The sequence below is a fragment of the Castor canadensis genome, chromosome 4, assembly GCF_047511655.1.
Source record: "Castor canadensis chromosome 4, mCasCan1.hap1v2, whole genome shotgun sequence".
NCBI classification, from domain to species: domain Eukaryota; kingdom Metazoa; phylum Chordata; class Mammalia; order Rodentia; family Castoridae; genus Castor; species Castor canadensis.
This window is the reverse complement of record NC_133389.1, coordinates 178642764-178670360: the sequence shown is the minus strand read 5'-3', so window position 1 is coordinate 178670360 and position 27597 is coordinate 178642764. Positions and strand designations below refer to the sequence as shown.

General features: G+C 46.6%; 2 protein-coding genes across 6 annotated transcripts in view; one reads left to right on the top strand and one right to left on the bottom strand.

The window, feature by feature from the left end:
- Positions 1-628: 628 nt before the first annotated feature.
- Neu2 (neuraminidase 2) lies at positions 629-27578 on the bottom strand. 5 transcript variants are annotated; one of them, XM_020178786.2, is made up of 3 exons: positions 26576-27578; positions 5990-6201; positions 629-4721 (listed from the first exon to the last, which is right to left on the bottom strand). In XM_020178786.2, the coding sequence occupies exons 2-3, from the start codon at positions 6188-6190 to the stop codon at positions 3786-3788; spliced, it is 1137 nt and encodes a 378-aa protein (XP_020034375.1). In that variant the 5' UTR covers positions 6191-6201; positions 26576-27578; the 3' UTR covers positions 629-3785. The 5 variants fall into 5 exon arrangements, with proteins under 5 accessions (XP_020034375.1, XP_073928120.1, XP_073928119.1 ...); XM_074072019.1 differs by having other exon boundaries at positions 26624-27578; XM_074072018.1 differs by lacking the exon at positions 26576-27578 and adding an exon at positions 14231-14938.
- Ngef (neuronal guanine nucleotide exchange factor) overlaps positions 21032-27597 on the top strand; it is a 95198-nt gene continuing 88632 nt past the window's right edge. The window contains exon 1 of the mRNA XM_074072014.1: positions 21032-21190. The gene's annotated coding sequence lies outside the window, so the exon portion shown is untranslated. The remainder of the gene's footprint in view (positions 21191-27597) is intronic.

Here is a 27597-nt window from a genome sequence, read left to right as displayed (position 1 = left end):
CACACACACACAAGAAGTGGCATTGGACTCAAAACTGGCAGTGTCCCCCATGACGATGTGATGCCTGGAGCTGTGGGATGATTAACTTGGGGACCACTTTCCTGAGCTGCAGAAGTCAAACTGCTTGTGACATTTGCACGCCAGCAACCTGGGCCTGGAGTACACATTGTTTGCATTTGCTCATTTTTTTGTTTGTTTGTTTGGGAATGTGGTTTTTAGGGGAAGGTCAGGGAAGGGAAGGCCTGCTGGACTAATCTGTGTGTATGTATGTCTCTAAGGATACAAATCTGTTACAGTAAAAATTGTCTCAATAAATGTATCCTGAATTGGATCCTAAAACAAATAAAGAATGTTCCCAGAAAAACCTGTAAAATCGGAGTAAAGTCTAGAGTTCAGTTAATAGCATGTACCAACGTCAATGTCTCAGCTTTGACAAGTGTACCACGGTTATGTAAGATGTTAATATTAGGGAAACTGAGTGTGGGGTATACGAGAACACTCTGTTCTATCTTTGCAACCTTTCTGTAAATCTATAATCTTCCAAAATAAAAAGTTTATTAAAAAGTCCATTCCCAAATTTAAAAACACAATATATTGCTGTTAAAACTCAAACTAATAAAATTCACTATTCAGTTCAACTTTTATTTTTTATTGAGGCATAATATGTGTATAGTAAGATACAAATCTTAAGTATACAGCTCATTTTGCATATGGAATCACCACATAGCCAGTCACCGATCAAACAACATGTTTCCAGCACCCAGAAACCTCCCTCTTGTCCTCTCCCAGTCAATGGTCCCCCCAAGTAGCCCCTTTTCTGATTGATATATCAGATCAGTTTTACTTGTTTTTGAACTACTTATAAATAGAAAGTGAAGTATACAATCTTTGATCAAGCATATATAACACTGACTTCTTTCACTCAACATAATGTCTGAAAATCATCTCTGCTACTGTGTGTAGCACTGGTTCATTCTTTTGTGTTATATAATATTCCAATTGCATGAATATTCCCTAATTTAATTGTTCATTTTTTGGAGGGGGCATACTGGGATTTGAACTCAGGTCCTCATACTTGCTAGGCAGGAACTCTACCAGTTTAGCCATGCCCCTAGTCCTCTATTTTCCATTGACATGTGGATTGTTTCCTTAAGAATGAAGCTGCTAGTGACATAATTCTATGTGCCTTTGGATATACACTTCAGTGTGAAATTACTACATCGTAGGTATTTGCATATTTAGTTTTAGGGAGTTCTAGCAAACAGCTTTCCAAAGTGCTTGTACCAGTTAGTCTTCCTGCAGAAATGGGCTCCACATCCCTCCCAATAATTGCTACTGTCGATCTTGTTCATTTTAATCATCCTTGCTGATAAGTATTTATTCTTATCAGATTTAATGTGCACTTCTCTATGACTAATGGTGTTGAACCTTTTTCATGTGTTTAGCACCCTTTAGGATAGCCTTTTCAGTGAAGTGCCTGTTCAAGTCTTTGCCCATTTTTATTGGGTTGGTTGGTTTTAGTTATTGATTTGTAGGCGCTCTTTCTATATTCTGGATACAAGTTGTGTCAGATAAATGTATTACAAATATCTTCTCCCCATCTGTGGCTTTTCTTTCACTCATTTAATGGTGTCTTGATGAGTGGATCAATTAATCCATTAATTACTGCTTTTAAAAAAAAACCCCAGTCTTCTGAGATTTTGGTGTCTGTATACACTTAGAACTAGAAGGAATTCTAGAGATCATTTATCCCATTTGGGTTTTTTTTTTCCTTGTGTATATTAAAAATAATGTGAGATTTTGAAGAAACACCCAAGCTTGGACCCCCAACTCCAATGAGTCAGAATCCGTTGATCAGTGTGGAGCCCTGGAATCAGAATTCTTGAAAAACTCCCCAGGGAATTCTTACAAGCAGTGGAGTGGAGACCCCTTGACTCCTGTGAATGCCTGGAGCCCAAGAGGATGACATTCTGCCCGTGGTGGCAGGTGTCTTGCGGTACTACTGCCTCATCTCCACAGAGCCTCACAGCTGGTGGCTCTCCAGGGAAGTAAGTGACACCTCCTGGCTCACTCCTGAGTGACTCTTTCTCCTACATCTCCTGGTTACTCCCACTGCCCTGGTGTCATTAGAAACAACCCATACATCACTCTTAGGGTCCCCCATCTGAAGCCTCTTGAGGATCTGCTGCCCTGGCTGCATGGCAAGCCCTCATCCTCCTGGGCTCAGCCCCAGCCCAACCCCATCCCAGCTACTGTGAGAGGTTTGGAAGACATCGGGTGGATGGTCCTCAAACAGAGGGACCTAACTTCCCATTCCAGGCCCTTGTTCCTCATCCTTGCAGCTGGCTCTGTTAAAACCTCACAAACAGCAGCAGTAGCCTGGTGGGAGGCCAGTGCCTGGACTTGCACCCAGAACCAAGGTCTTGCTACCAGCCCCCAATCTTGGCCAGACAAAGATATCACTAAGCTGCAGGAACCCATGACAGTTGTCACTCAACAGATTAGAGGGCCTTTGGCAGGGACAGGGGCAAGTATTCTGCAGGATATGTGACAAGGGCTTCTAAAGGTCCCCAGGGGTCAGAGAAGTGTCAGCCTCTTCCACCCTTGAGACAACATGGGAGAGCCTTCTTTGCTCACTCCTTATAGCAAGAACCACATAAGTCTAGCATCCCACACCTCTCCCTTCACTGCCACATGGCTCACCTTGTCACCACAAAGACTGAGTGTCCTAAAGCTGCCTAGCACCATGAATGCACATCCAACAACTCAACTCATCTGAGCTACGTTCCTGCCTTTACCACATCACTTGTACAAAAATAACAAACTCCAAACCATAACACTCAGTGTCCTGAATGGAACCTGACTCAGAAAAAGCATCTTTGCAGATGTGATGAAGGACCTTGAAGATGAATATATCCTGGATCATTTGCTTGGACCTTACCCCATCAACCTAGTCCTTCTGAGTGACAGATGAGACAACCCAGAGGAAGTCACATGAAGACAGGGGCCAAATTGGGAGTGATGCAGTCACAAACCAAGGAATAGCAAGGGCTGCGGAAGTTGGAAGAGGCAAGAAGGGACCCTCCTCTAGAGTTTCTGGAAGGAGAGTGGCCTGCAAACAGCCTGATTTCAGACTTTCAGCCTCTGGAGCCATAAGATTACGGCACCAAGTTTGAGGTAATGTGGAATGACAGCCCTGAGAGATGACTGCGATGACTTAAGCCAGCTTACTTGTTCCAGATCCTGCCTCACTTCCTGCAAAACTGGTCCCCCTGCTGTCCGCTCTAAAGCAGCAACAAGGCTAGACAGACAGACACATACATACACACACAGATGTCTCAGCTAGTTCACATCTTTGGCTCCACCTTTCCCCAGGGACAGGTAAGCAGTGAGCATCTCCTGGAAAGGAACGGGCCGAACTAAGGAATTTAAGACCTACACAAAAGTGGGCGGAAGTGGGAGAGGGGAGAACAGGCAGGTTGAACTGTGTAGCATGACAGGAGCTGTGCAGAGTGACAGCCACTGTGCACACTGTGCCTGCCTTCCCTGTCAAATGGCTGGGGAAAACTAGGCTCCTTCGATTTCTGTGCTGAAAATAGACTCTTCTGGGAAGAGTAGAGAAAGGAAGGAAGCAAAGAGCATGAAGATATACATTTCTGCACAGTCTACATGAAGAGCTGGCCTCCATAGTTCAGAGGAGGCTGAAAGGAAAAAAACAATGAGCCCCCCTCATGGAGGCCTAGCTGCCCAAGGGGAAGCCCCTTGGTCTGCATGTGGCTAGCTCTTTAAGACTCAAATCTAGCTGGGAAAGCTTGTTTGAGGGTGAACATGAGGAACACAATCTCATCGTAATTATTTGCCTCATACAGACACCCGAACTGTGGGGAGCCATCAGGGCCAGGTCCCATGCTCTGCAGGTCAGAATAGGCACAGTGGCCTGTGGCCAGCAGGGTAGGCATTGACCAGGCCATGGGGTCCAGGGGCCGTGGGTTCAGATACACGCCCAGGTTCATCCGCTGCTGGGCATCTGTGGGGTGGGTATACAGCAGCCATGTGTCCACGGGGTCAGGCCCTGAGCTAGGATTGGGGAAGCCCACCACGCTCCCATGGCAACCATATGGAGGTTCCACAAGCTTCCTCACAGCCTGGGCCTCCTGGAAGTGGAGGCCATCATTGGTGCTATGTGCCTGCACCCTGGCTCCCAGCGAGCTCCTGGCATTGAGATACACCACCTTCTGTGCCCCCGCCCCGACCTCAGCCACCTGGCACTCCAGTGTGGCCTGGGACACAAAGTTGCTTCTCTCCCATGTTTGCCCATGGTCATGGCTGAGGAAGCAGAAAGCAGAGGGGATTGGGGCCTGGAGAGGGTGTAGGCTCCGGTAGGCATAGGCGGGCACTACCAGGCTTCCCAACTTGTCACGTAGCTGCAGACAGTGCCCCGGGCCCACCGCAAATGTGGCCCAGTCCTGGTGGGCTGGGCCAATGGCTTTGCCTGTGAGGTCTGTGGCAGGGCTCCAGGTCCTCCCATGGTCGGTGCTGGTGACATGGCATAGCCGTGTCACATTGACCCTGGTCTGGAGCTGGTGGGTCTCAGAGACTGTCCCTTCGATGGCAATGAAGAAGAGGAAGAGGGTTCCCGTTTGCTCGTCGTACAAGGGGCATGGGTTCATGGACCTGTAGCCCTCCAACTGGGCTTGGGTCACCACTTCTTGAGCCTGCCACTGGATGTGAAGAAAAGGAAGAAGAAACATCATCGTGAAACAGCTGATGATGTTGTCAGGAGCAACACCCTCCAGGCTCATGGGCGGGCATGTTTCATGGGCATGAAGTCAAAGACCATGGAGGAAGACTTCACCCACCATTTGTAGCCTCGTTCCCTCTAAGACCACCCACCCTTCCCTGAATGTCTCTGCTACTTCCATTCCTACTAACATACATTTGCAGAGCCCAAGAGCAAAGATGACTCAGGCAAGAGCCAATTCCCAGCCCTATCATGGTGCTTTGCTCTTAGCAGCCCACTCCAAGTGGGCACTCTTAAGAGCTGTGGACTTCACAGGGACTACAATAGCCTGCAGGCTGTGCAGAATATGATGATCACCTCACATTTTCTACATACAGTACGCTGTTAATGCATCCTAAGAGAATGCAGCCCCAAGACATTCACAGTTAAGCTTCCCTAATGCCCACAGCTATGTCATACATGTCACAGCTATGCTGTCTACCCTAATCATTATCAGCCCTAATGAAAGACCCTAAGCCCAGACATGGTGCTAAAGTCTAATGTCCACTGTCTCATCTAATTCCAACTCTGGGGAGAGCACCATCTCACATCTAGAGAATGAGAGGCCTACATAGGGTGGATGAGCTGCCTAAGGCTGTCCCTCTGGTAAGTGATGGAGCCAGGACTTGAACCCAGGCCCATCTGCTTCAAATCCCATGAACAGGTACAACTATTATGCATCAGGCATGCTTTGAATAGATATCAGGTAGTCATGACCACAAAGTAATGATAACAGTTATGTTAAACCCTTCAATATGATAAGCCAGTCTTGGATGTCTTCACCAATATTAGCTATTTTATCCACAAGCTGGAACTTCAGAACACAAGTAGTCACCCCAACCCCTAGCTCCCCAGGTTAATTTCACACAAATGCCACCCTCCCCCTTCCCCAGCTCTATAATAATGAACTTTCTCCTTTTGGCTCTCAAGGATTCTGAGAAACTCAGTCAGTCACAAAATAAAGCAGAGAGCCAGGTCGGAAGGACTCATTCATGGTGAACCCAGGTGAGGTCCAGGCAGTGACCACTGGGCAGTCCTTCACTGCCCATCCCTCCTGGACTTCAGTGTATCTTTTCTAGACTCTTCCCCAGACCTCAGTCACCAAGGGATGGAATCACCCTCATGTTCTGTGAGATCCAGGCCTGGTTCCTCTATACACTAGGAAAGGAGTAATCCCTATAGATTGACTGTAGCTGCATCCTGCCTTACCTGGACCTGGTGGGCTGTCGAATTGTAACCTCCTCTGCGCAGGACAATTACTTCTGCCTCCTCATCCTTCTTGCTCAGCCGCCTTTCTGCAAAGGCCAGCAGGGTCTTCTGCCCAGGCAGGTAGAGCAGAGCAGGGATTCTGTAGACCTGGGCCCCTGACTGAAACAATTTGAATTTCTGCAGGACTGGGCAGGTCGCCATGGCGCTGGGGGCTGGGCGGGGAGAAAAAATGCAATATGTGTAGTCACACCTGTGTTGGGGACCAGAGTCACCCACCAAGACAGATGGTGCTCACCCCACAGGTGAGCCAAGCCCTGTGCAGGTGGCCTGCCCTCCTCCGTGGCTCCTTCTTCTTTCTTACATCCCAAGGTCCTATTTGCCAATTCTGCACGTGCCTCCCCTGCAGTTGGCAACATTCCATCTGGGAGGCAAGGAGGGCAGGGAGGAGTGTTTGGAAAAGTGCATTTTGTATTAGATTTTGCTGTAAATTAACCAGTCTCATTCCAACAGATATATATAATTTTCAGTTGCTTTGGCCAGAGCCAACACATCAGTCCAATGTTAAACCTCGGAAAGGACAGGAGTGCTCATCGAGTGGTATTCTGCAGCTGTCCAACTGCCAGGAAATGACACATGGGAGCTTTTTATAACTCCAGAGCCCTAGAAAGTTGTTTGAGAAGAAAAGAAAATGCCTCAATTCTCCGCTCCCCAGGCTGCCTATCGCTAAAACCCAGCAGCCCCCACTGCGTGGGCGCCACCCTGAGGCAGGCAGGGGACTGTGATGCAGTGAGGAAAGAGGCTGATGGGGCTGGAGGAGCCCCCAGAGGTATAGGAAATAAGCAACAACAACAATAAGTATTCAACTAGGAAGGGCAGGGAGGGTGGGGATAACTTGGTGACAGTGGGTGGCCTAGGTCTCCCTTTCAGGAGAACTAACTTCTCAGGTGTGCTGACTGCCCACAGCTGAAAGAATCTGCATCCAAGGTTGTACCCAGAAGCTGGTGGAGTGGCTCAAGCAGTAGAGTGCCTGCCTAGCAAGCGTTAGGTCCTGAGTTCAAACCCCAGTGCCACCAAAAAAAAAAAAAAAAAAAAAAGATGAAAACCAAGGTGATCCCCAGGAAAGGCAGCATATATTGACCCACCTACCCAGAACACAAAGACCAGAGGCATTTCTGGTCCCTGCTGGGGATAGCTTGGATCCAAAACCCCCTTGGGGTCAGCTGAGCCTTTCCTGAGACTGCATCTCAGCCTGGCTCCCCCCCACCACACACACACCTCTGGCAGCCTTCACCTCCCTCCAGGAGTACTGATCCCAGGAGTCCCTGATCAACTTCCTGCCAGGAGCTCCGTGTAAGAACAGCCAGCTTCCCAGGAAGGACATGGTCTCCTGTTTCTGCTCAAGACATGGCTTTTGGGAAGGGGAAATGGAAAATGGGACTGTAAGGAGGTGGAGGGACAGAGGCTTTCCTCTGTATGCCCTTTCGGCACTTGCTATCTATTTAAAACATAATTTAACATTTTTGAGAAATAACTGTAGTCTATTGGCCTGTAATTCAATTCACAATAAAGGTTGTTATTAGGACAGAGTGACAAAACAAAATTTAGAAGGGCAAATGTTAGCAAAGAAAAAAATGTTCAATAAGTGGAGGCATTAAAGTCTTCTCTTTGTTCTGTTTTGTTTTTGGCAATACTGGAGTTTGAACTCAGGGACTCACACCTGCTAGGCAGCTCTCTACCACTTGAGTACAGCAAGTCTCAATAAAATCTAGACTAGCGAACTGTAATCCAAGAAAATAGACATGGCCAAAAAATGTAATCAGGAGAGAATCAAATCTAATTAAAAGGGATTAAAATCTAATTAGGGATTAAATGGAAATGGAGGGCAAGATGCCTCAGAAAATTGATCAAAGGCTTATTTCAGTGATGTGGAGTTTGCTCTGGAAGGCATACCCTTGTTGAAATTTCAGCAGTGTTGGTATAATCAGATTTCAATGTTTATGTTGAAAGTCCTTGGGGCCAAAACTTTCTATATCTATTAAAATGAGCTGGCCTTATATATTCAAGGTGGCAGGGTAACTGAGAACATCCACAAAGAAAATTCCAAAGGGGAAAGCTTAAGGAGAAATCAGGAGTTGAATGGAGCCTGGTCCTTGGGGTGGGGAAAGGGAGGGTTGACTTTAGAGCAAGAGGGGTATAGACTAAAGCCAGGAAAAGGATCCTTGTGCTGGGCGAGGTGAATGTCACAAGAGCTGGTGGCTCATGGCTTGGAGAGAAGAGAAGATGGTACAGGGGAGGGATGGCAGCCTCTGGCCAGAACTAGTGATTAGAGCCCCTGGCAGGTCCACCCTTCAGAGATGGACCACTCTCAATTTTTAAAGTGGATATAAATTACACGTGCAATTTCTTTTAAAAGAGTATGGTTCCGTAGTTTTTATATTGTAAGGTTGTGCAAGCATCACCATTATCTAATGACAGGACATTTTCATCATTCCGAAAGAAATCTGGTACCGTTGAGCAGTCACTCCTCAGTACCCGGTCCCTTCAGCCCCAGGAAGCCACCAATCTTCTATCTCTCTGGATTTATCCATTTCAGACATTTCACAATTATACAATGTGTGGTCCTTGTCTCTGGTTTCTTTCTCTTAGCATGCTGCTTCAGAGGCTCACTTGTGTCATAACTTGTGCCAGTGCTTCATTCCTTTTAAATGGTTGAAGACAATCCCATTATATGGATACATAACCACTATGGTTTGAAAGTCTGTGTCCCTTTCAAAACTTAATCCCTAATATTAAGAGGTCCTTTAGGAGGTGATTAGGAATTAGAGCCCTTACAAGAGAAAGGAATCAAGGGGGTGGCTTTGACCCTTCCCATCTCCTCAGCCTCATGAGCTGCATCCATCCCTCTGCAAGATGGAGCAACAAGGTACCACCTTGGAAGCAGACACCAGGCACTCGCCACTGAACCTGCCTGCACCTTGATCATAGATTTCCAGTCTCCAGAATCGTGAGCAATAAATTACTATTGCTTATAACTTACCCAGTGTGCAGTATTTGTTAGAACAGCACCTGTGGACTAAAACAACCATGTTTTGTTTATTTATTCATCAGATTGGGGCATGTAGGTTGTTTCTAGTTTGGGGCTATTGCAACTAATGTGCTAGAGTTCGTGTGTGGATGTTTATTTTCAGTTCTCTTGAGTATGTGTGCCTAGCAAGTTGTGGATTTACTGGGTCATGTGACATTTGACTTTCTGAGAGGTTTTTACATCTGCACCATTTCATATTTTCACTGGCTGTGAAGGGGTTCTTCTCAGTACTTGGTATTGTGTCTTTTTGACACTGGCCATCCTAGAGGGTGTACAGGGGTAGCTCAGTGATGTTTTGATTTGTGTTCCCTGGTGACTAATGATGCTGAGGGTCTCTGCCTGTGCTCATTGGCCACTTATTTTAGCCTGGAGACAATGGGAAAGTTGCAGGGGTCATAGGCAAGGGGGTGATCCAAGCTGATCTATTTTTAGGGAGTCTGTCTTGGTTTCTGGGGGAAGGAGTGAAAGATGAATGTGTTGCAATTTTCCAGGAGAGATTCTATAAAAGCCTGAATGAAGCAGAAACAGTGGTGACTCTCCTAGAGACAGGGGCAAATTAGGGAGGAGTTGGGGACTGGTCTCCATAGTGTCCTTGACTGTTTTCCAGACTCCTCCTAAGGTGGCAATAAATTCATTCTTTCCTATAGCAAGTATTTATTGTGACCCCACACAGCCCAGCATCATTCTGGTGGGAAGTGGGGGTGCTCTGAGAATGAAACAGACCAAGAACCCTGCTGTAGTAGAGTTTGCATTCTATTAGGGTGGAAGGTTTACTGTTATTGTCAAATACCTAGATAGTGCTGGCGGGGCCGGATCTGTCTGAGCATGTGACAGAGATTGTCTCATTTGACCCGTAAATGCCCTATCCTCCCGAAGTTGGTGAGACTAAGTGACACCCCTTATGGAGAAATGCTGGCATAGAGGCAGGAGGGCTGTGGATACCTGCTAACCCCAACCCTTCACTGGCCACTAATCTCTCTACACATTTGTCCCTCATGTATTTAGAGACAAGGCTGGGCCTGGGGGCAGGGGGGCAGGCAAAGAGCACCTCAGGGTCAGCTAGAGATCTCTTCCCTGTCCCCTCAGCCACTCACGCTGGCCCAAACTCACACTCAACCCCAACCTTTCACTCCGATGATCTGATTTCAAGGGCACTCAGATGGCCCTTGAAAAGTGCTGAGCACTCCAAGCACTCATCAATGTTTTCTAAAAACATCTGCAAATTGTGCAACTTACAATACAATTTACCAATATTTATTTATTTAATCCTTGTGACACCCTCATAAAGTAGACACCACTATCATTCAAATGTACAGATGAGGACCCTGAGTTCAACCAATCCTAAGTAGCCCAGAGCTGATACTAAAGGTGCCTCTGGACCCCCAATAGCATTTCCTAGTATGGAAAAATGCCATTTTCTGCACCTCAGCAAGTTCCCAGGAGGCTCTATGCCCATTGTAGGTAGCTGGCACACTCTGACACAGCTCTGGCTCCAAATGCTGGCAGCTGCCTCAGGTTCATGCAGTGGAAACAGAACAGAGTTAGGAGTCCAAAACTTGGATTCTCTCCTTCAGTCCACTCCTAACAAGTTAGCATCTTTGGGCAAAATCTGCCTCTTTGGGTTCCATCCCCCCATCTGCCAAAAGGAAAGCTGGGCCAGACGGCTCCAGATGTCCTTCCTCCACCAGCAGGTGAGCCTGGAGGGGCATGGGGATGGGCAGGAGCCTCAGCATAACCAGACTCACATTTCAATAGCCAGGCAATTGGAAAAGTGACACTATTGGGCTGAACGCTGACAAATTCCCATTTTGTAACCCAAAAATGATGGTATAGCCACAAGTTCATTTGGTTCCTCCTAAGGCTACCAAAGGCTGACATTCTGGCCTCATGGGCACCAAATCCAGAGCCAAGAATCTTACATGAGGAACCTCACTTCTTCCCCAGCATCCAGGAAGCAGGCGTCGGCATTCCTGTCATAGATGTGGGAGCGGTGAGAATTGGGTCAAGACACCCTGGGGTGGTGGAGACAGGTAGATCTGAGCCTGAATCTGCCAGATTCCACAGCCCAGCTCCCAACCACTGGGCTCTCCTGCCATGAGAACTCAAGTCTGCAGGTTCCATGAAGTTCCTACCAAAAGACACAGCAGAGGGCTTCCTTTCCTTTCCCTCTCCTGCCGGGTACACAGCCTATGCCACCTTGCAAAGTCAGAGGCTTCTTTGCCAGCATTCACTTGCCCACTTCAGGGCTTGACAATTCACAAATCATTATTAAACACCTTCTTTGTGTTGGAAAACATGATCAGCCAAGCCCTGTCCCTGCCCCTCAGGACCCAAGTGACAGACAAGTCAGTAATGACGAGGAGTGAGAATGCACTGCTCTGCAGCTTTTCCCCGGGGGGAATAGCTTTGTTCTTGAGCTAGTTTTGGGTGGGACGCTGCCTGTTGTCTCCCACACTGCAATAATATCACCTTTCCAATGAGCGACCGCTGCCGGTGTCAGGCCAGCACCCACAAAGCAGCCCTGTGGAGCTTGGTTAATCTCTTTCCCCAAGAAAAAAGCGTCTCTCATGGGCTTAACACCTCTACTTAGACCCAGTGCTTGCTGGGATTCTCATCCCAAGCTGAGAGGTGCTCTGGATCCCCACGCTGGCACAGCACAGCTGGGCACCCTTTTGAAAGTTCAGAGCAGCTGTCGCTTGAGGGCAGAATCAGGGAGTTCCCCTGATCAGCTGCTCTAAGCCCTTCCCACATGTTCCCATCCTACACATCCTTTAGACAGCCAAGAATCAAGCGGGGTGCTTGACCAGTGGGGGCTGAGGTGCCCTTTAAAATTGCTATTGTTGGAGGCTTTCCCACATACCACACCATCACTGGCAGGTTTATGTCAACAGAGATGAGTAGGTCTATTTAGAGATAAGCCATACCTCAGGAAGAGTGTTTTCCAAGGCGGATCTGGGGGCCTGCGTGTGAAGTCAGGATGCGTGAACCGAGGCAGTGGGAACCTGGCTCTTAGAGTCTGTGCGGCTCCTGTGCTTCCTTGCCCTCACCTCCAGTGGCAGACCCCTCTATTGGTTCACAGATATATACACCCAAGGGAATCCCCCACCCCCACCCCGCCAGCTGCTTCCCACTCATCTGACCAGGCCCACTCCGGGGACAATGTCAACGTCCGGGCCCAGCCTTGACCCAATTAGGATGCAGCCTCTCATTAACTGGGAAGAAGCCTGCCAGCTGTCTACACAGTCATGCCTGAATCAGAAATGACCCCAGGCAGCCTGAGTCAAGTTTGTCTCTTAAAAACGGATGCATTGAGCAACACTTGCACACAGTGGGGACAAAACCTCCCAGGAGCAGGGAAGCACAGTCAGGGAGGAGCAGACTGGCGCTATACAAGTCTCAGGTATGGCCTAGCTGAGTGACTTCTGAGGACCTCAGTTTCCTGCTCCACAAAAATGAAGGTAAAAATCTCACAGTGGACTTGTGAAGGTCATCAGAATCAAAATGGAGTTCCTTAACAATAGTAACAGCAAAGAAGCCAGGAGGGTCTGGAGAGGCGAGTTCACACACAAATGGCTATTAAGAACTACCTCAAAAGACTTTGCAAGCATGTGAGGGCGATCTGGCTGTGACATCTGTCACCCCACTGATGGCCATGGTGGATTCGGCTGATCTGGCTGGCTAGGCTGGTGTCCCCTTCCTCCCTCACCATTCCATGTGTGTCCCTCCTGAAGCTGCACACTCAATCGAAGAGGATGACCATCCCCAATATGGAGGACCGTTCTTTGGTCAAAGTGTAAGAGTAACCGCTCGCCTGCCAGAACCTCCAAACAGGCACTCAAAAGACTTTGCAAGAACCTTACCCAAAGGTCACTGCAACCCTACACAGAAAATCCTGGTGCAAGCAACTACCTTATGCTAGCCTTGTTATTTATTGATCCTTGTAGGCAAGGACTATTATCTCAAGATTATTTGCATAATCCTCGTTTTGTCTTTAAAAGTTTCCATTTACCCCTTCCCCTTCGAATATGTCCACACATATTCCCATCAAAGTGTCCATTCCCAAATACACTGCCTTGTTCTTTAGAGTCTCTCCATCCCTCCCCCCTTCCCTTCTCCTTCTTCCTTGTCACGAGCGCCTATTGGTTCAATCGAGTACAGAGATAGTACTCAGGAGACTCTGATTTCAGAGGACAGGGTTTTATTTAAACAAATTCACACAGCACTTTCCTATGGCTCCTAATGTCTGTCTTTACTACCCTAGCCAGCCAGGAGTTACTCAGACCTCCCCCCAAGTCTCGCTCTCCATGTGACCGTCTTCTCAGCTGATGAGGGGGCATAGTTGCACCCCAGGGGATCCTCACAGCCCCCTTCAGTGCAGGTCCAGTTCATGGTTCACCAGGGACACCCAGTGGTCCTCGTGAGAAGGGGCACGCTCACAAGTGGCGGCTGCCTCTGCGTCAGGGTCTCAGGGGCACTCCTGACAGCATGGTCTCTTCTGATGGTAAGGAGGCAGGCAAGGCTTTGGGTTCTGGCCTGAGTTTATATACCCTGTGGTGACCTCATCACTTCTGTTATCCACATTGTCACCTTAGGGTTGGCTTATTACCATATCAGCTGCCACCTTAGGTTTGGCTTATTAGCATATCAGCTTGTCACACACCGGCTGGCCTCTAAGCCCTCACACACACTAGCTAATACTTCTTTATTTCAACAATTTTTCATGCTTTAACACAATACAATCCATCAATACAACAACAATCCTATATGTGTTCACCACATTCCTCTTCCTCTCTCTCCTTATTCTTGGGCCTCAGATCTTTATTTGCTCTTCAATCCGCATCTACAACAGTCTATACATTACCGGTACCCCACTCATCCAGACTGGGTGGAGGCTGATGTCACGACTACAGGAGAAAACCCATCTGGATCTTTAACCCAGCACCTGGCAGGGCAGCAATCCATGAGATTCAGTCCCTGGTGACAGACTCTTTCTTCTGAATCCACCACAGCCACATCCAAAGCTCCATGGTCATTCCCGGGGCCACAAGTCATTTGTTGGCATTCAGCCTGAAAACATAAGCCCCCTCATCCTTGTCCACTGCCAGACAACACGACAAGGCTACACACTGAAAAGATCAAAATGCAGTCAAGTTCACCTCAAATCACACTGTCTTAGTCTTAAACCACAGGATGAACCACATACTTCTTGGTCTTCTTTCCTCCTCTTGGAAAAGTTTTTTCATGTTATCTTCAGTTGGCTGCTTAGTTCTAGAAGATTCCCTGGCTTAGAACCAAGCACAAATGTACCTCAGCTTCTCATTTCCTGGGAGATCATCTGACTGCCCCCCAGGTCAGAGTGCCCCCTGAATGGCCTCCTCTGGCCTCTAGTCCAGCCAGAGCTCTTGCCAGTTCCAAGAGATGGACAAGTCAGTCTGACCTTGAAATTTATCCTTAGAGGCTCCACCCAAAGGCCAGCCCACATGGAGGTACCCAATAAACCACCCACAGCATATCAGGGAGTTCCCTTGAAGTCTTTGCCTTTACATTCTTGTTTTTCTACCAGCTAATTCATGGATTCATGGAGGAATTGTTTTCAGGTATGTTAAGCTTGTCATGGTACCCATATAATCCCAGCTACTCAGGAAGTGTAGACAGGAGGGAGTGGTCAAGTGGTGGTGGAGCACCTGCTTAGCAAGCCCAAGGCCCTGAGTTCAAACCCCCGTACAGTACCACCAAAAATAAAGAAATAAATAAAGTGCGTTAAGCATTAGTATAGGGGAGTAAAGAAACTGGTTCATGTGTGTAAAATGGTGGGATTAATTAAAATGTTTTAATACTAGATTATGCAAGAGAAAATGCTGGGATGGTATGAATTATAAAAAGTAGGATACAAGATGGCCTATAAACTAGGGTTCCACTTTAATAAATGTGTTATATACTTACAAATCTATATTAAAATAGTCTAATTAGGATATATTGTAAGCACATTAATCCCCCTGTACAACTATCGTACGCTAATAAGTACTAAAAAAAATGATCTCATTACAAAAAAATTTTTTAAATAAACAAGACAAAGAAACAAAATATGGTTTCACTAGGACCTAAAGAGCTTCTACAAACTGGCTTGATTTCATATGCAAATGTAATTTAATGTGCCTACATCTGGTGGAGTGGCTCAAGCAGTTAAAAGCGTCTGCCTAGCAGTGTGAGGCCCTGAGTTCAAACCCCAATGCTGCCAAAAGCAAAACAAAACAAACAAAAAAGCTATTTATTGTTGGACTGGAGGCATGGCTCAAGTGGTAGAATGCCTGACTAACAAGTGTGAGACCTTGAGTTCAAACCCCAGTACTGCCACAAAAAAAAAAAAAAAAAAAAGCAGAGCAATTGATTAAGTGTTCAAAAATATCCAAGTATTCATTGAGTACATCCTGCAGCCAACACCATGCTGACTGGGAAGGATGGGTGAGGAAGGTCATGGTCAAAGTGCCAGAGCTGCAGGTGCTTGGTATCTATGTGGGAAGAAAAACCAACCCATGGGCATCATTGCTAGCCCATGCAGGGACCACGTACTCTGGAGTGGACTGTTAACCGTACCATGATTAAGAGCAAAGGGAAGTGGGCAGGGGAGGTCAGGAAGACTTCCTGAGGCAGGCATCAGACCTGGGGGAGGTCAGGAAGAAAACACAGATGACTCAGACACAGACGACTCAGTGGAGAGTTCGTGGGAAGGGAGGCAATGAGCCCCGGTGGCCACGTGACAGTGCCAACCCTGCTGTGGTCATCACTAATTCGATGTTTTCTCTTTGACGGCTTTTAGTGCTTTTCTTTACATCCGATGCCCTGCATCCGATGCCCTGCTTCCCCACTCTGGGTTGTCCACATGTGGGTTCTTCACTTACCTTGCCTCAGACTCAGCATGCTTTTTCAGACTTGGGACCCATCTTTCTTCAGTTCTGAAAAATCCACACCCATTTCTCTGAACACTGCCTCTCCTCTTTCACCTCCCTCAGAAAGCCTGGTGCATTTTCATGATTTACTCTGCAGTTTTAAAAACTTCTTTCATATTTTCCATTGTTTTACCTCCTGGTGCTTCACTCTGAGTGATTTTCTCAGATACAGCTTCCAAATCACTAAGTCTAAAGTTATGCCTAGTAAGGATTTGAAAATGCAATATTTTTTGTTCCTATAATTTCTACTTAATTCTTTGAATCTGCTTTAATTTTTAAATTCCCCTTCTTATTCTATAGATCTAACTCCTCCATTTCTTAAGCACTTTGGACTTATTTTTAAGAGCTTTACAAGCCAGGCACCAGAGGCTCACACCTGTAATCCCAGCTACTCAGGAGGCAGAGATCAGGAGGATCTCAGTTCGAAACCAGCCCTGAAAAATAGTTCATGAGACACTATCTTGGAAAAACCCTCGAAAAAAGGGATGGTGGAGTGACTCAAGGTGTAGGTCCTGAGTTCAAATCCCATACAAGAAAAAAGAAAAAAAAAAGAGCTTTACCTACGTTCTTTAATCCTAACAAGTACTACTTATCATTCCCATTTTACAAAAGAGAAAATGAAACAACGTAAGTAGCCCTGGGGTCACATAGTTAATAATTCCTAGAATTGAATTGTATAGAAATCAAGGAGTTTAGCCTGTTGTGGGCTGAACTCTCAAGTTTAATACCTAACTCCTAGGACCTCAGAATGTGACTGTATTTAAAGAGGCATGGAAAAAAAGAGGTTATAGGAGTGGGACCTAGGGCGATATGACTGATGTTCTTATAAGGAGAAATTAGCCACAGACCAGTACACACAGACATGTGTGAAGACACAGAGGGGTCAGTCACTGCAAATCAAGGAGAGAGGCCTTCGAAGCAGGTAAACCTGCTGGCACCTTGATCTCGGACTTTGGGCCTCCAGGATCATGTGTCAATAAATGTCTGTTTCCTGAGCCCCTTCAACTGTGGTATTTTATTATGGCAGCCCTAGCAGTACACCTGCTGTGCTCATACACAAATGTTTCTAACCATTGCCACCAGGCAAGCTCAAGTATTTATGGACACCTTATTTGTTCAATCTTGCTATTATCTGAGAACGAAGAGATTTAATTTCCGTACTTTGGATTCCCATGAAGGTAACACGTTTCACACATTTGATTTTGAAATTATGTTTTCTGCTTTTTTTGTTTCCTTTTTTGTCAACTCTCCTATTTTTGTGGGGTTCCCTTCTTCATGATGGGCTACTTCAAATGTCTTATAATTTATAATACTAATTTTTAATCATTTTTGCTTATCATATTGGCTTTCCTCAAGTTTTACAATTTTTGTGTGTGACCTCATCTTCTATGAGAATTCTTTCAGGTGTAAGGACAGGATTGCTCCCACTTGTGCCTGGATTGTGGAGACCTCCCCGTAGTGTCTCTACTTAAGTCAGTGGTAGGATCAGTGACTCTCAAATTTCTTTCTCAGTTTCCATCTTGGGATTTCCATACACCATGAGTAGCTAAAAGTTAGATACCGTGTGTGACTCCAGCTTGTTCTTCACCTTCTTGTAGGAGTTTCTGTTTCTCTGCATGGCTTAGGACAGTTCTCATTTCTGCAATATATTCCCCGTTCCAACTTCCTGCTGTGTCCAGGGCCAGAGACTTAGATTCTTGTTTCTCCATAACTGTTCATTAAAAAAAAAATCCAAACTACCAAAGGATATATGTGACAGTTCCTAAAGTACTCAGATCACTAGGATAAATACAGGATTACTTGTTCATTTGTGGCACCTGGAGATTTGCCTTTCTTGCTTTTGAACTGAAATATATATATATATATATATATATATATATATGTTAGCATTTCAGGAAAATATATGTGACCTTATGAAAACTATTTAATCTCTATATATCTGGCTTCCTAGTCATAAAACTGTAGGGATGATTAAACAAGTTGATTCATGTAAAGTGCCAAGGACAAGACCTGGCTCATAAGTGTCCAAGGGATGTTCTGATAAGTGTTTCTGCTTCTGAACAACAGCTCTTGATCAGATCTGGTCCATTACCTTAATATAGCTAAAATTTTAAAATAACTACGATAATAAAAAGTCAAACGTTTAGATTCATCTCCTCTTCCTATCCCTAAAAGTAAACACAACATGAAAAGTTATTAGATAATCTAATTTTCTAACAAATTGAACTCATTACATTTGAAAATTCAACCCCTGTCAATGCACAATTAAAGAATTACTTTAAAACAATTGGTTTTTTAAAACTATTCACCTAATGACCTATATAAAATTATCACACAAAAAAGCAATATAAAAGCTTCTGGTCAAAGACACTAAGTCTTGAAAAGTATTTCTGGGTATCATCCTGGAATACTCCTACAACTCAGCAATGCAGGACAGTGAGACAGGTGTGTGTGTGTGTGTGTGTGTGTGAGAGAGAGAGAGAGAGAGAGAGAGAGAGAGGAGGGATGGAAGGAGAGGATATGAATGCATAGAACATTTCTGGAGGAACACTAGTGCCGCTGCTAGCAGAGGTTATGTAAAATGGTTGTGAGCAAGGAAGACGCAAAATCAGGCCTATCCAGAAGACTTGCATGAATGGTGAGCAGGATGGGTGGGCAGGCCAGATGTAACTGGGGGAGACTGTAGCCAGGATTCCCATTTGAAGCATGTTGGGATCACCCAGTAGGAATACTAGGGATCCATTCTGAGGCAGTGAAAGGAGTGGAGAAAAAAGGGGGTTAGATTCCCTTTAGAACCACTCCTAATTGTAGCCTAAGGCCTAGCACAGCCCTACTGGGTGCTCAACAAACATCTGAAATGAAAGACGTCCCTGTGAAAGGCTGTTACAATTCTAGTTCATAAAGACATTTTGATGGGCACAAGACACCAGCTCTACTGACCCTGCCACCCTCTTCTTAGAGTTCATTCCCTTGGCCCTGGACCTTGGGAGACAGAGTAAGGAAAGGAGTACCCAGGCAGGCGAATCCAGGTTTCAGGTGCCCTTTTACCCTTTGCTGCCCCTGCTCACCCAGGAGTGGGAACTGGTTCCTGCTCCATCCCACTGTTCCCCATACCAGGTACTCCCAACCATACATGACAGAAAGCAGCATGGTGAGCTGTGCCCTGTGCATCTGTGTGTATAGCAAGCTGCAGGGCCTGCTTCTCTGAGGAAGGAAGTTACAAATGAAAAAGGGAAAGAGAGCAAGGAAACCAGTTCTAACACACACACACAAACCAGCTACCATGACTCTACGTTCAGTAGGAGCCCCAAATAAGCTTTTTTGTTTTGTTTTTCATTCATTTGTTTTAATGAGTAAGACCATAAAGAAAGTGAGCAGGAGGACAAGAATCTCAGAAATGTGGCATCTGGGGACCCCTTGAAGGAAAGAGAGCTGAGCCTCTCAGAGGACAGAGCACCCAGAGACCTCCTCCCAAACTCCACATATGCCAGCAGGGGACAGTGAGGGAAGATAGGTAATAATTGTACTTATTCTGGTATCTTCTGAACCTAATGTGTGGCCTGCTCAAATGCTTGTTGAATGAATGAAGATAGATGAAGAGTTCTTCCATCTGGCTTTCATTGGCAGAACTGAAATCAACATTTTTTTTTTTTTTTGAGAGGGGGATCAAGCTCAGGGCTTCATACTTCCAAAGCAGGCACTGTACTTCGTGAGCTAGGCCTCCAGCTGTGCAAACAACATTTTGTGGCAACCAGGTGGCTACAGGAAACAACTTTTCAGGATGGCCCTCAGTGATCTACTTCCTGTATCCACGCTCTGGTGTCATCCCTATCATTGTATGTGGGCTGATCCTAATGACTTCCTCCTAACAAGCAGAATATGGTGAAAGGATGAAATGTCACTTCTGTGAGCAGATCACAAAAGACTGACTGCCATCATCCTAGACTCTCTATTGCACACTCTGGTAAAGCCAGCTGCCATGGTAAAGAGGCCCACACGCAAGGATTGAGGGAGACCTCTGGCCAACAGCCAGGGAGGACTGAAGCCCTTCGCCCACCAACCCTCAAGGAAGGGACTCAGTCATACACTCTCATAAACTTGGGAGTGACTCCTTCCCGGAGGAGCCTGGAGAGATCATGGCCCTACCACTGTCTTGGACACAGCCTGTGAGGAACCCTGAGCAAAGAACCCAGCTAAGCTCTGCCCACATTCCTGACCTACAGACACGAGATTATTGCTGTGAATTGCTTCATGCTTCTCCACTTTGGGTTAACTTGTTACCAGCATTAGATAGCTAAAACAATGGTCCATTTGAGTTTTATGTGAAGATGGGCATTGTGACAATGAAACTTGACAAATGGTGGCAGTAGTTAGAAGCCCCAGTTTTGGTAATAATTGGTCTAGGTTTGAATCCTGGACCCCCCCCCAACTCACTAGTTATGAGTCTGTGTTCCTTTAAAATGAGCATAATTCTCTTCTCAAAGAGAAAGCACAAGAATTACATAAAGATTTATGTAACCCGCTTAGCCCAGTGTTTGTCATATAGGATAAACACTATATGCTAATAATAACACTATTAGCAATAATAGTTAATATTAATGAGAATAATGGAGAAAGACCCCTCACAAAGCAACTAGTGTCCTCCGACTGGAAGTGGTCAAACTGAGGCCCGATGTACAAGAAATGAGAGAACCCCAGAGCACCCCAAAGCCTCTCCCAATCTCAGACTCGAGCGCTGTGCTACTGGTCTGGCTGATGCCAAGGCAGGTGGAGCAGGTGGGCTGGGGCCACTCCTGGTGGGACATCAGCTACCATGAAGCAGGAGGTGGATCCAGCCATCCAGCCTTCACCTCAATAGCACCTCCCCTTCTGCATGGCCTCTGAGGCGAGTATGTGGGCACCACCCTGGCTGAGCCCAGGACACCCAGCAAGGTAAACACCCAGCCAGGAAGTGCCAGGACCCAGGAGTGGGGCTGAAGGTCAGGAATGCTTCCCAGGGAGGCTTTTCCAGGAGACGACAGAACACTTGGCTTCAGTTCTCTGGACAAAGCAGAGAATGTGCCTGCTTTGGGGACACCCAGGACTACTCTAGGGTGCCTGGCCTGGACAGTGGATGGGAAAGGAAGAGCCGTGGGGGGCACCAGACCCCCAGGAGGTCCTCGCTGGCAGGTGAGCAAATGGCTTTGACATTTTTTAATGAAATGAGATAAAAGAAGAGATGGAATAGAGGTCAAGGTCACTGCTGTGGTAGGTAGGGCAGAGTGCATCATTTATTGAGAAGCAGCCCCTGGTCTCACCTATGAGATCCCGGCTTCACCACTCCACCTCCCTGGTGTCAGTTTCACCATCTGTGAATTCAGTTGCCAATTGCTTTCAGCTCCTCCCTCACCCTGGAGATGGGGACAAGTGAGGCAATACATAGGAATGACTGCATAACTCACAAGGCCCCTTGCTTAAAAAAAAAATCAAGAATTTTAGACTGATGGCAGCCTAGCATTAAGCAAAGTGAGGGTCCCCTATAAGAATGGGGCCCTGGGACTGCACAGGTTGCATGCCCTGGTGCCCACCTTGGCAATAAGTGTATGAGTAAACTATGAGGTGCTGTGATTTCTGTGTGCCGCTGGCTCATATCTCCAAGTACACTTGGAGAACAGAGGTCACAGCTGGAAAGTGACAGCCCCTGAAATGCTGCTCCACTGCCATTGTCCCTCCTACTCCTAGCCCAATTCAGGACAAGATACCACACCCATCAGAATCTTCTGAATTTGTGTGCCTGCCTGGCATGAAGCCAAATCATGATGTGACTCGGTTCGGAGCACAGCTTTCTTGGATGTGATGGTCAAAGGTCCTTATTTCCTATCATGATCAATATTTGGGTTGCTCATGTGGCCACTAGCTGTGTGATGCTGGGACTTGGGACTTGTGTACTTCTGACTGTTCTGCCATCATCTGCTGATTAATGACTTGTTTTTGCCTTTTGTGAAAATGCCTATCTTAATGCAAAGAGAGCACTCTACCGATTGAGCCACACCTCCAGTCCTGCCTATTTTAATGCAGTGAGACCAGTGGGAAAGCTCCAGTTGTGTCCTTTGTCATGTTTCTTAGTCCTCCCCTCCACTTTTGTCTATGTTTTCACTTAGATTTTCCCCTTTCTTCATTCTACCCACTTCTTGGACTGTACTTCAACACTGCTTAGCCTTAGAACGTAGAAGTGCCCAGTGTCTCCTGGGAGTTCTGAACTTTCTGGTCCATGCAGGTGGACAACAGACCACCTTCATCATCCCCACCGCTTCCTAAACCCAGATTGTCTTGGGCACACCTCCAGGAGAGGGTCTCCCTGGGACAGCCCATGGGTGAGACCAACCAGAGACAATAACGACGCCAGTCTGAAGGAAGGCAATTGCTTTGAGAACTTTACTTTGCCTGTGGAGACTCTGGCTTCAGCCCACAAAGCTCACACCAATGGACAAACCAGCCCAGACCTGTGCATCTGTCTGTCCAAAGTCCCCGAGAAAGCAAAATCTAGCTTCCCAGCCTTGCTGATTTCACAGGGGACACTGGAGCCACTGCTTATCCCAAGAAGTCAGTGAGCCTGCCAGCTCTCAGTCAGACATTTCATATTCCAGGATGGGCATCCTCTCCCATCTCTACGAGTCTTTAGCCCCTCCCCACAAGGAACTGGCTCTGATGTTCTGAAGTTACCTGCTAGTGCCACCCTAATTGCAAAATCCCTTCATGCCTTCATCAAGTAATTGCCAAGCACCTGTGCTTGTAAGACTTGGAAGTGTGACTGGGGACACAGGTGACATGATGGTGGCCTTAAGCAGTGCTGTGTGCCAGCCCCAAGGCCAGGCTGGAAGTCTCTCAGTGAGCAGAACGAAGCATGTCCCTAGCTCCAAGATGGTTTCCGGGTCATGGGGACGACAGGACTTTGGGCCGTACGGAATGGGTTTCATCTCAGAGCCCCTGTGGCACCTGCAGGAGGCTGCTGGTGCACAGAAGCACAGGACTCAGGAGGAAGTCCTTCTTTCTCTTGGCCTTGGCCAACTTGTCCTCTTTTGGAGAGGTCAGACCATGGGTGGAAACTCTGCCTCTGGTCTGGAGACCCAGGGAGGCCACCAACCTGTCCCTAAGGTTGGGTGGCAGAGGCCCTAAGGTCCAGTTCCTCAGAACACCATACTGCATCTGAGGACTAACAAGAGAACGTTTACAGAGCATCCCTAACTGGCTTCCTTGGGAAAATAACTCAGGCAGTTGTCTAAAGACTTGGGAACCTGGATCAGGCCATCTTGCCATCTTTCCATCTTTCTACCTCCACTCATCTAATCTTTGAAGTAGAAAAAAATTCATATGTTCTAATGAGGATGGTGGAGATGCCAAAGGGATGATTAGGGATCTCTGCATGGAGGAGGTGGCCATGGAGCTGGGTGTCTTTAGACAATACTACATCACTTTTTAGTTATTTTGTAGGATTGCTGATGGGTATGGCTTTATGTACTATAAAGTAAGGCTCTCTAACTTGAAAATAAGGTAGTAATTTTTTCACAGTCACTCTAATTGAATGTTGCAAGTTCTTTAAATAGCACACTTGCTCAGATGGCACATTCTTGGTAAAGGAACAGCCGGGTCTCAACAAGGTAGAATGGGAGCCTCACAGGATAGAGGATTGCTGGAGCAGAGGGAAGGTGGAGGGATGCCTGGACCCCAGAAGATCACAAGGTCTGGATGGGATCTGTATGGCTGACATGTCTCATGGAAAATTCATACTCATTTCCTTACACTTTGCCTCAGTCACCCTTGACTTATGCATCACACACCAGCCTTAGGGTTTCCTCCAGAGAGAAGTTATGATCATCCATTACCCAGATCTTTTTAGCTTAAAGTGCAAATGCTGATTCATGACCTAATGAGTGTGTTTCAAAACATAGGCTCTCCAGGGGACAAGCAATTTGAACAGTGCCCTTAAAAGGGAAGCTTGGGAAACCCTGGGGCATGGACCAGTGGAGGTAAGGAAGGAAGGCAAACTTGAGCCTGAGGCCATGACCCCAGGTCCCATCCTGAAGTGGCAAGGGTCAGTGCCCAGTGGCTGATTTGAGAATTGCTCAGCTCCACATCAAGCTAATACAACCTACTAGCCTTGGTATTTTGATCCGCCATGATAGTGACTGCTGACAGGATGCTCATTCAGCCGTCCAGCAAGAATGGACTGCACGTTTACTCTGGGTCCTTGTCATCCAGCAGGGATGAGATGGTGTAAAATTCCTATTGTTCTTCCCAGATCCCCCTGCCAATTTTGAGCCCCCAGCTGCTTCTTCCTCCTTTAGTGCCATCCAAATAAGCAGACAAAGTAATCCAATTTCCTAATCAGAGCTGATTCACTCAGCATTCCTGTGTCTAAACAGATTCCCATTAAATCCCACCCATGAGGCAAACAACTTAGAACCCTGGCACATGGACTCTGTTTCTTAAAACGCTCTATGGTTGCGAATCCACTCAGGGAAGTGCATACATCTATAAAGACATATTTTGCTCTCATCTGAGTGATAAAAACATTCCTGGGTAGATTCTTGGGCGTTGGAGGAAAGTCTTCTTTTCTGCAGAGCTCCTTTTTAGGAATTAGCTTTGAACTTTACAATGGTTCTCAAGTTCTTTGTTTCTGGATTTAAAAGGGTGTCTGGCCCAGGGACAAGTCTTCCTAGCACTGAGATATCAGGGAAACTGCCAGCAGCTTTTTAGCCTCTTTGGAGTCAGTTCCAAGGCAAAAGTAACTTCCTCGGCAGTGGGTTGACTTAAGTTCCTAGCTGAGGGCAAGAAAAGGAGAGTTTCCGTTTCAAAATGAAGCCATCTTGAACCTCAGAAAGAAACAGATCCATGTAGGCTGTGTTGGGAAAAACATTATTACAGTTGATTTGTGTATTTGTTGGGGAGACATTACAGAAATTTCTAAAAATGAAGAAGCATGGGAATCTTTCAACTTGAGCAGCTTTAGGTAAGGTCTTTTTGAAGGTTCTCCTCCCCTTCTGGGCTTTCTCAGGGCACTGATTTGTGCTGCTTGTCTCCCTGATCTGTCCCTGCTGGGACAGCAGGAGCAGGATATGGATACTGGGCTGACAGCAGGCACCAGCCATGGGGCCACCACGGTCCTGCTGTAACCCCAGGGCTCTGTCTGCCCATGCTCCCTCTCTGAGCTCGTCTCAGTCTTTGTATTAGATAGGTTCCATCGCTGTGACAAATGCCCAAGAAAAACGACCTGAAGGAGGAAAGATTTATTTTGGTTCATGGTTTCAGAGTTAACAGTCCATGGCCACTGGGTCCCACTGCTTTGGGACTGAACATCATGGTGGAAAGCATGTGAGTAAAGCTACCCACCTCATGGCAGCAAGGAGGCAGAGAGAGACAGAGAGGGAACAGGAACAATGCAAACCTTTTAAAGACATGCCCTGTGACCTACTTCCTCCCAACAGGCCCCACATTTTAGTGTTCACCACATCCAAATAATGCCATCAAATTATGAATCTGTCAATGGATTAGCCCACTAATGAAATCAGAGCCCTCAGGATCCAATCATTTCCCCAAAGTCCATTAGCTGGCAACAAGCCTATAACACAGGAGCCTTCTGGGGACTTCAGGTCAAAGCATAACAATCATTTAAGGCTGTTTTCTTGGGAAAGGTTGTATACTGAAAAAGAACAGGGGCTGAGTGGCCAGCAGAAGGAAAAGGAAAGTTCGGCAGAATAGAAGTATCCATGAAGAGAGTTCCACAGCCTCTTGCTGAGGGTCTTAGCATAGCCCATTTGTTCTGTGTAGGTCACTCCAGCCGCCTGGGTGGAAGGGTGGAGATGACCAAAGTTCAGTGTCCAGGCACAGCTGGAATGGTGTCCAGCACTTGCACATGGCTCCTGTTTCCCTGGGAGCCTCTCCTCTCCTTCCAAGGTGCTTTTTTTCAGTTTTCCCATCCCTGGACGTCAGCCATTTACTTTCCACGTTTACAGTTTTTAGCATATCCACGTGCCACCTGGACTATTAAGGCTTCTCACAGATTAGCTTTAAACTAAATTCCCTATCATATTTATTTTCAATCTGAGCATTAATATCTGCAGTGTTCCGGGTTCGATGTGCTAATTGACTTTTTTTCTAAAACGCTTAAAATACATAACTTCATTTTTTGATAGACATGCCTCCTAAAATCACATTGCAGTTCTGGGTTTAAATTCCGTGCCCCTGGAAGGAGAACAGGAGACCGTCTAGAGTTTGCCCAAATCCTACAACAATTTTAGATGAGAGACAATTGAAAAAAACCACAGTCTGCTGTTACAGTTCGCCTTAAAAAAAAAAAAAAGTCTCCATCATTAATAACTTGCTCACTCAAACCAAAACAGAAATTCTGGCTTCTCTGCCTCGATTCCCCTCCCTGACTCCATGGCTTCTGCCTCCTCCTCCCATTCTGTTCCCATGGTTGGTTCTTCCTCCCCTCTCTGACCACATGGAGTCCCTGGCACCCTCTAATGGTTTTGCTCTCTCCAGCCCAGAGACAGAGGCATGATTCTCTGTTACCTGATCTCCTCAGTGACCCTTCCTCAGGGCCTGGGTGACTGTTCCTACCTCCAGCCTGTGGGGAGATACTTGCGATGTTTCCAGCACTACACAGACAAGAGAAGGTTCCAGAGGAAAAGAGAGGCTAGAGGAAACATTAGAAAGTTGCCTCCTGCCTGCTCTGCTGGACCCCAGGAAGGGTCTGTCTCACGTCTCACCCCAGGGCTTCCAGTAGTGCTCAAGGTCTTCCTGATACTCATCTCTGGAAGAGCGAATCTGATTGGCTGAACCCAGCCTCTGGCTGCTTCTTCCCGGGGTCAAAGGTCCACTCTGCTCTGGTCACCTGTGGCCATAGCTTAATCCCTTCCAGGGTTAAGGATACACAGATTCCCTAGGAAGGGGCTTGGGACCAGAAAGAAGGATGGCTACCTCTGGCACAAATTCTAGTCCCATTTTGAGAAATTGAGTTGGTCTAAGACTTTCTCAGGCCAGGGTGAGAGTTCTAGTAGTGATGAACTGAATGTTTGTGCTCCTCAAAATGCAGATGTTGGAACCCTAAACTCTAATTCGATGGTAAGTCTGTGGGAGATATTTAAGGCTACATGAGATCATGAGCGTAGGGTTCCCATAATAGGATTAGAGTCCTTATGAGAAGAGGAAAAGGGAGCTACCCTTACCCCGCATCACTGAGGAAAAATCTGAAAGGACATAGGGGGAAGGCTGCTGTCTGCAAGCCAGGAGGAAGGCCCTCACTAGAGTTGGATCATGAGGGCTCCCTAATCTTGAATTTCCAGTGTCCAGATCCCTGAGACCATTAATTCTGTTGTTTAAGACCCTCAGTCCCCACCACGTGTATGGCATTTTGTTGTGGAAGCCCCAGTGGACTAAGACAGCAATTAGCCCTGTGGTTTTTAGCAGGCCTCTTTACAAAGCACCTCAGATGTTCACTGATGGATGAGCTCCCAGCAATTCAGACAAGCAAATGGTCCACTGCTAGAATCCAACAAAGACCCAGTGTCCAGTCCTCAGCCCTGCACATAAAT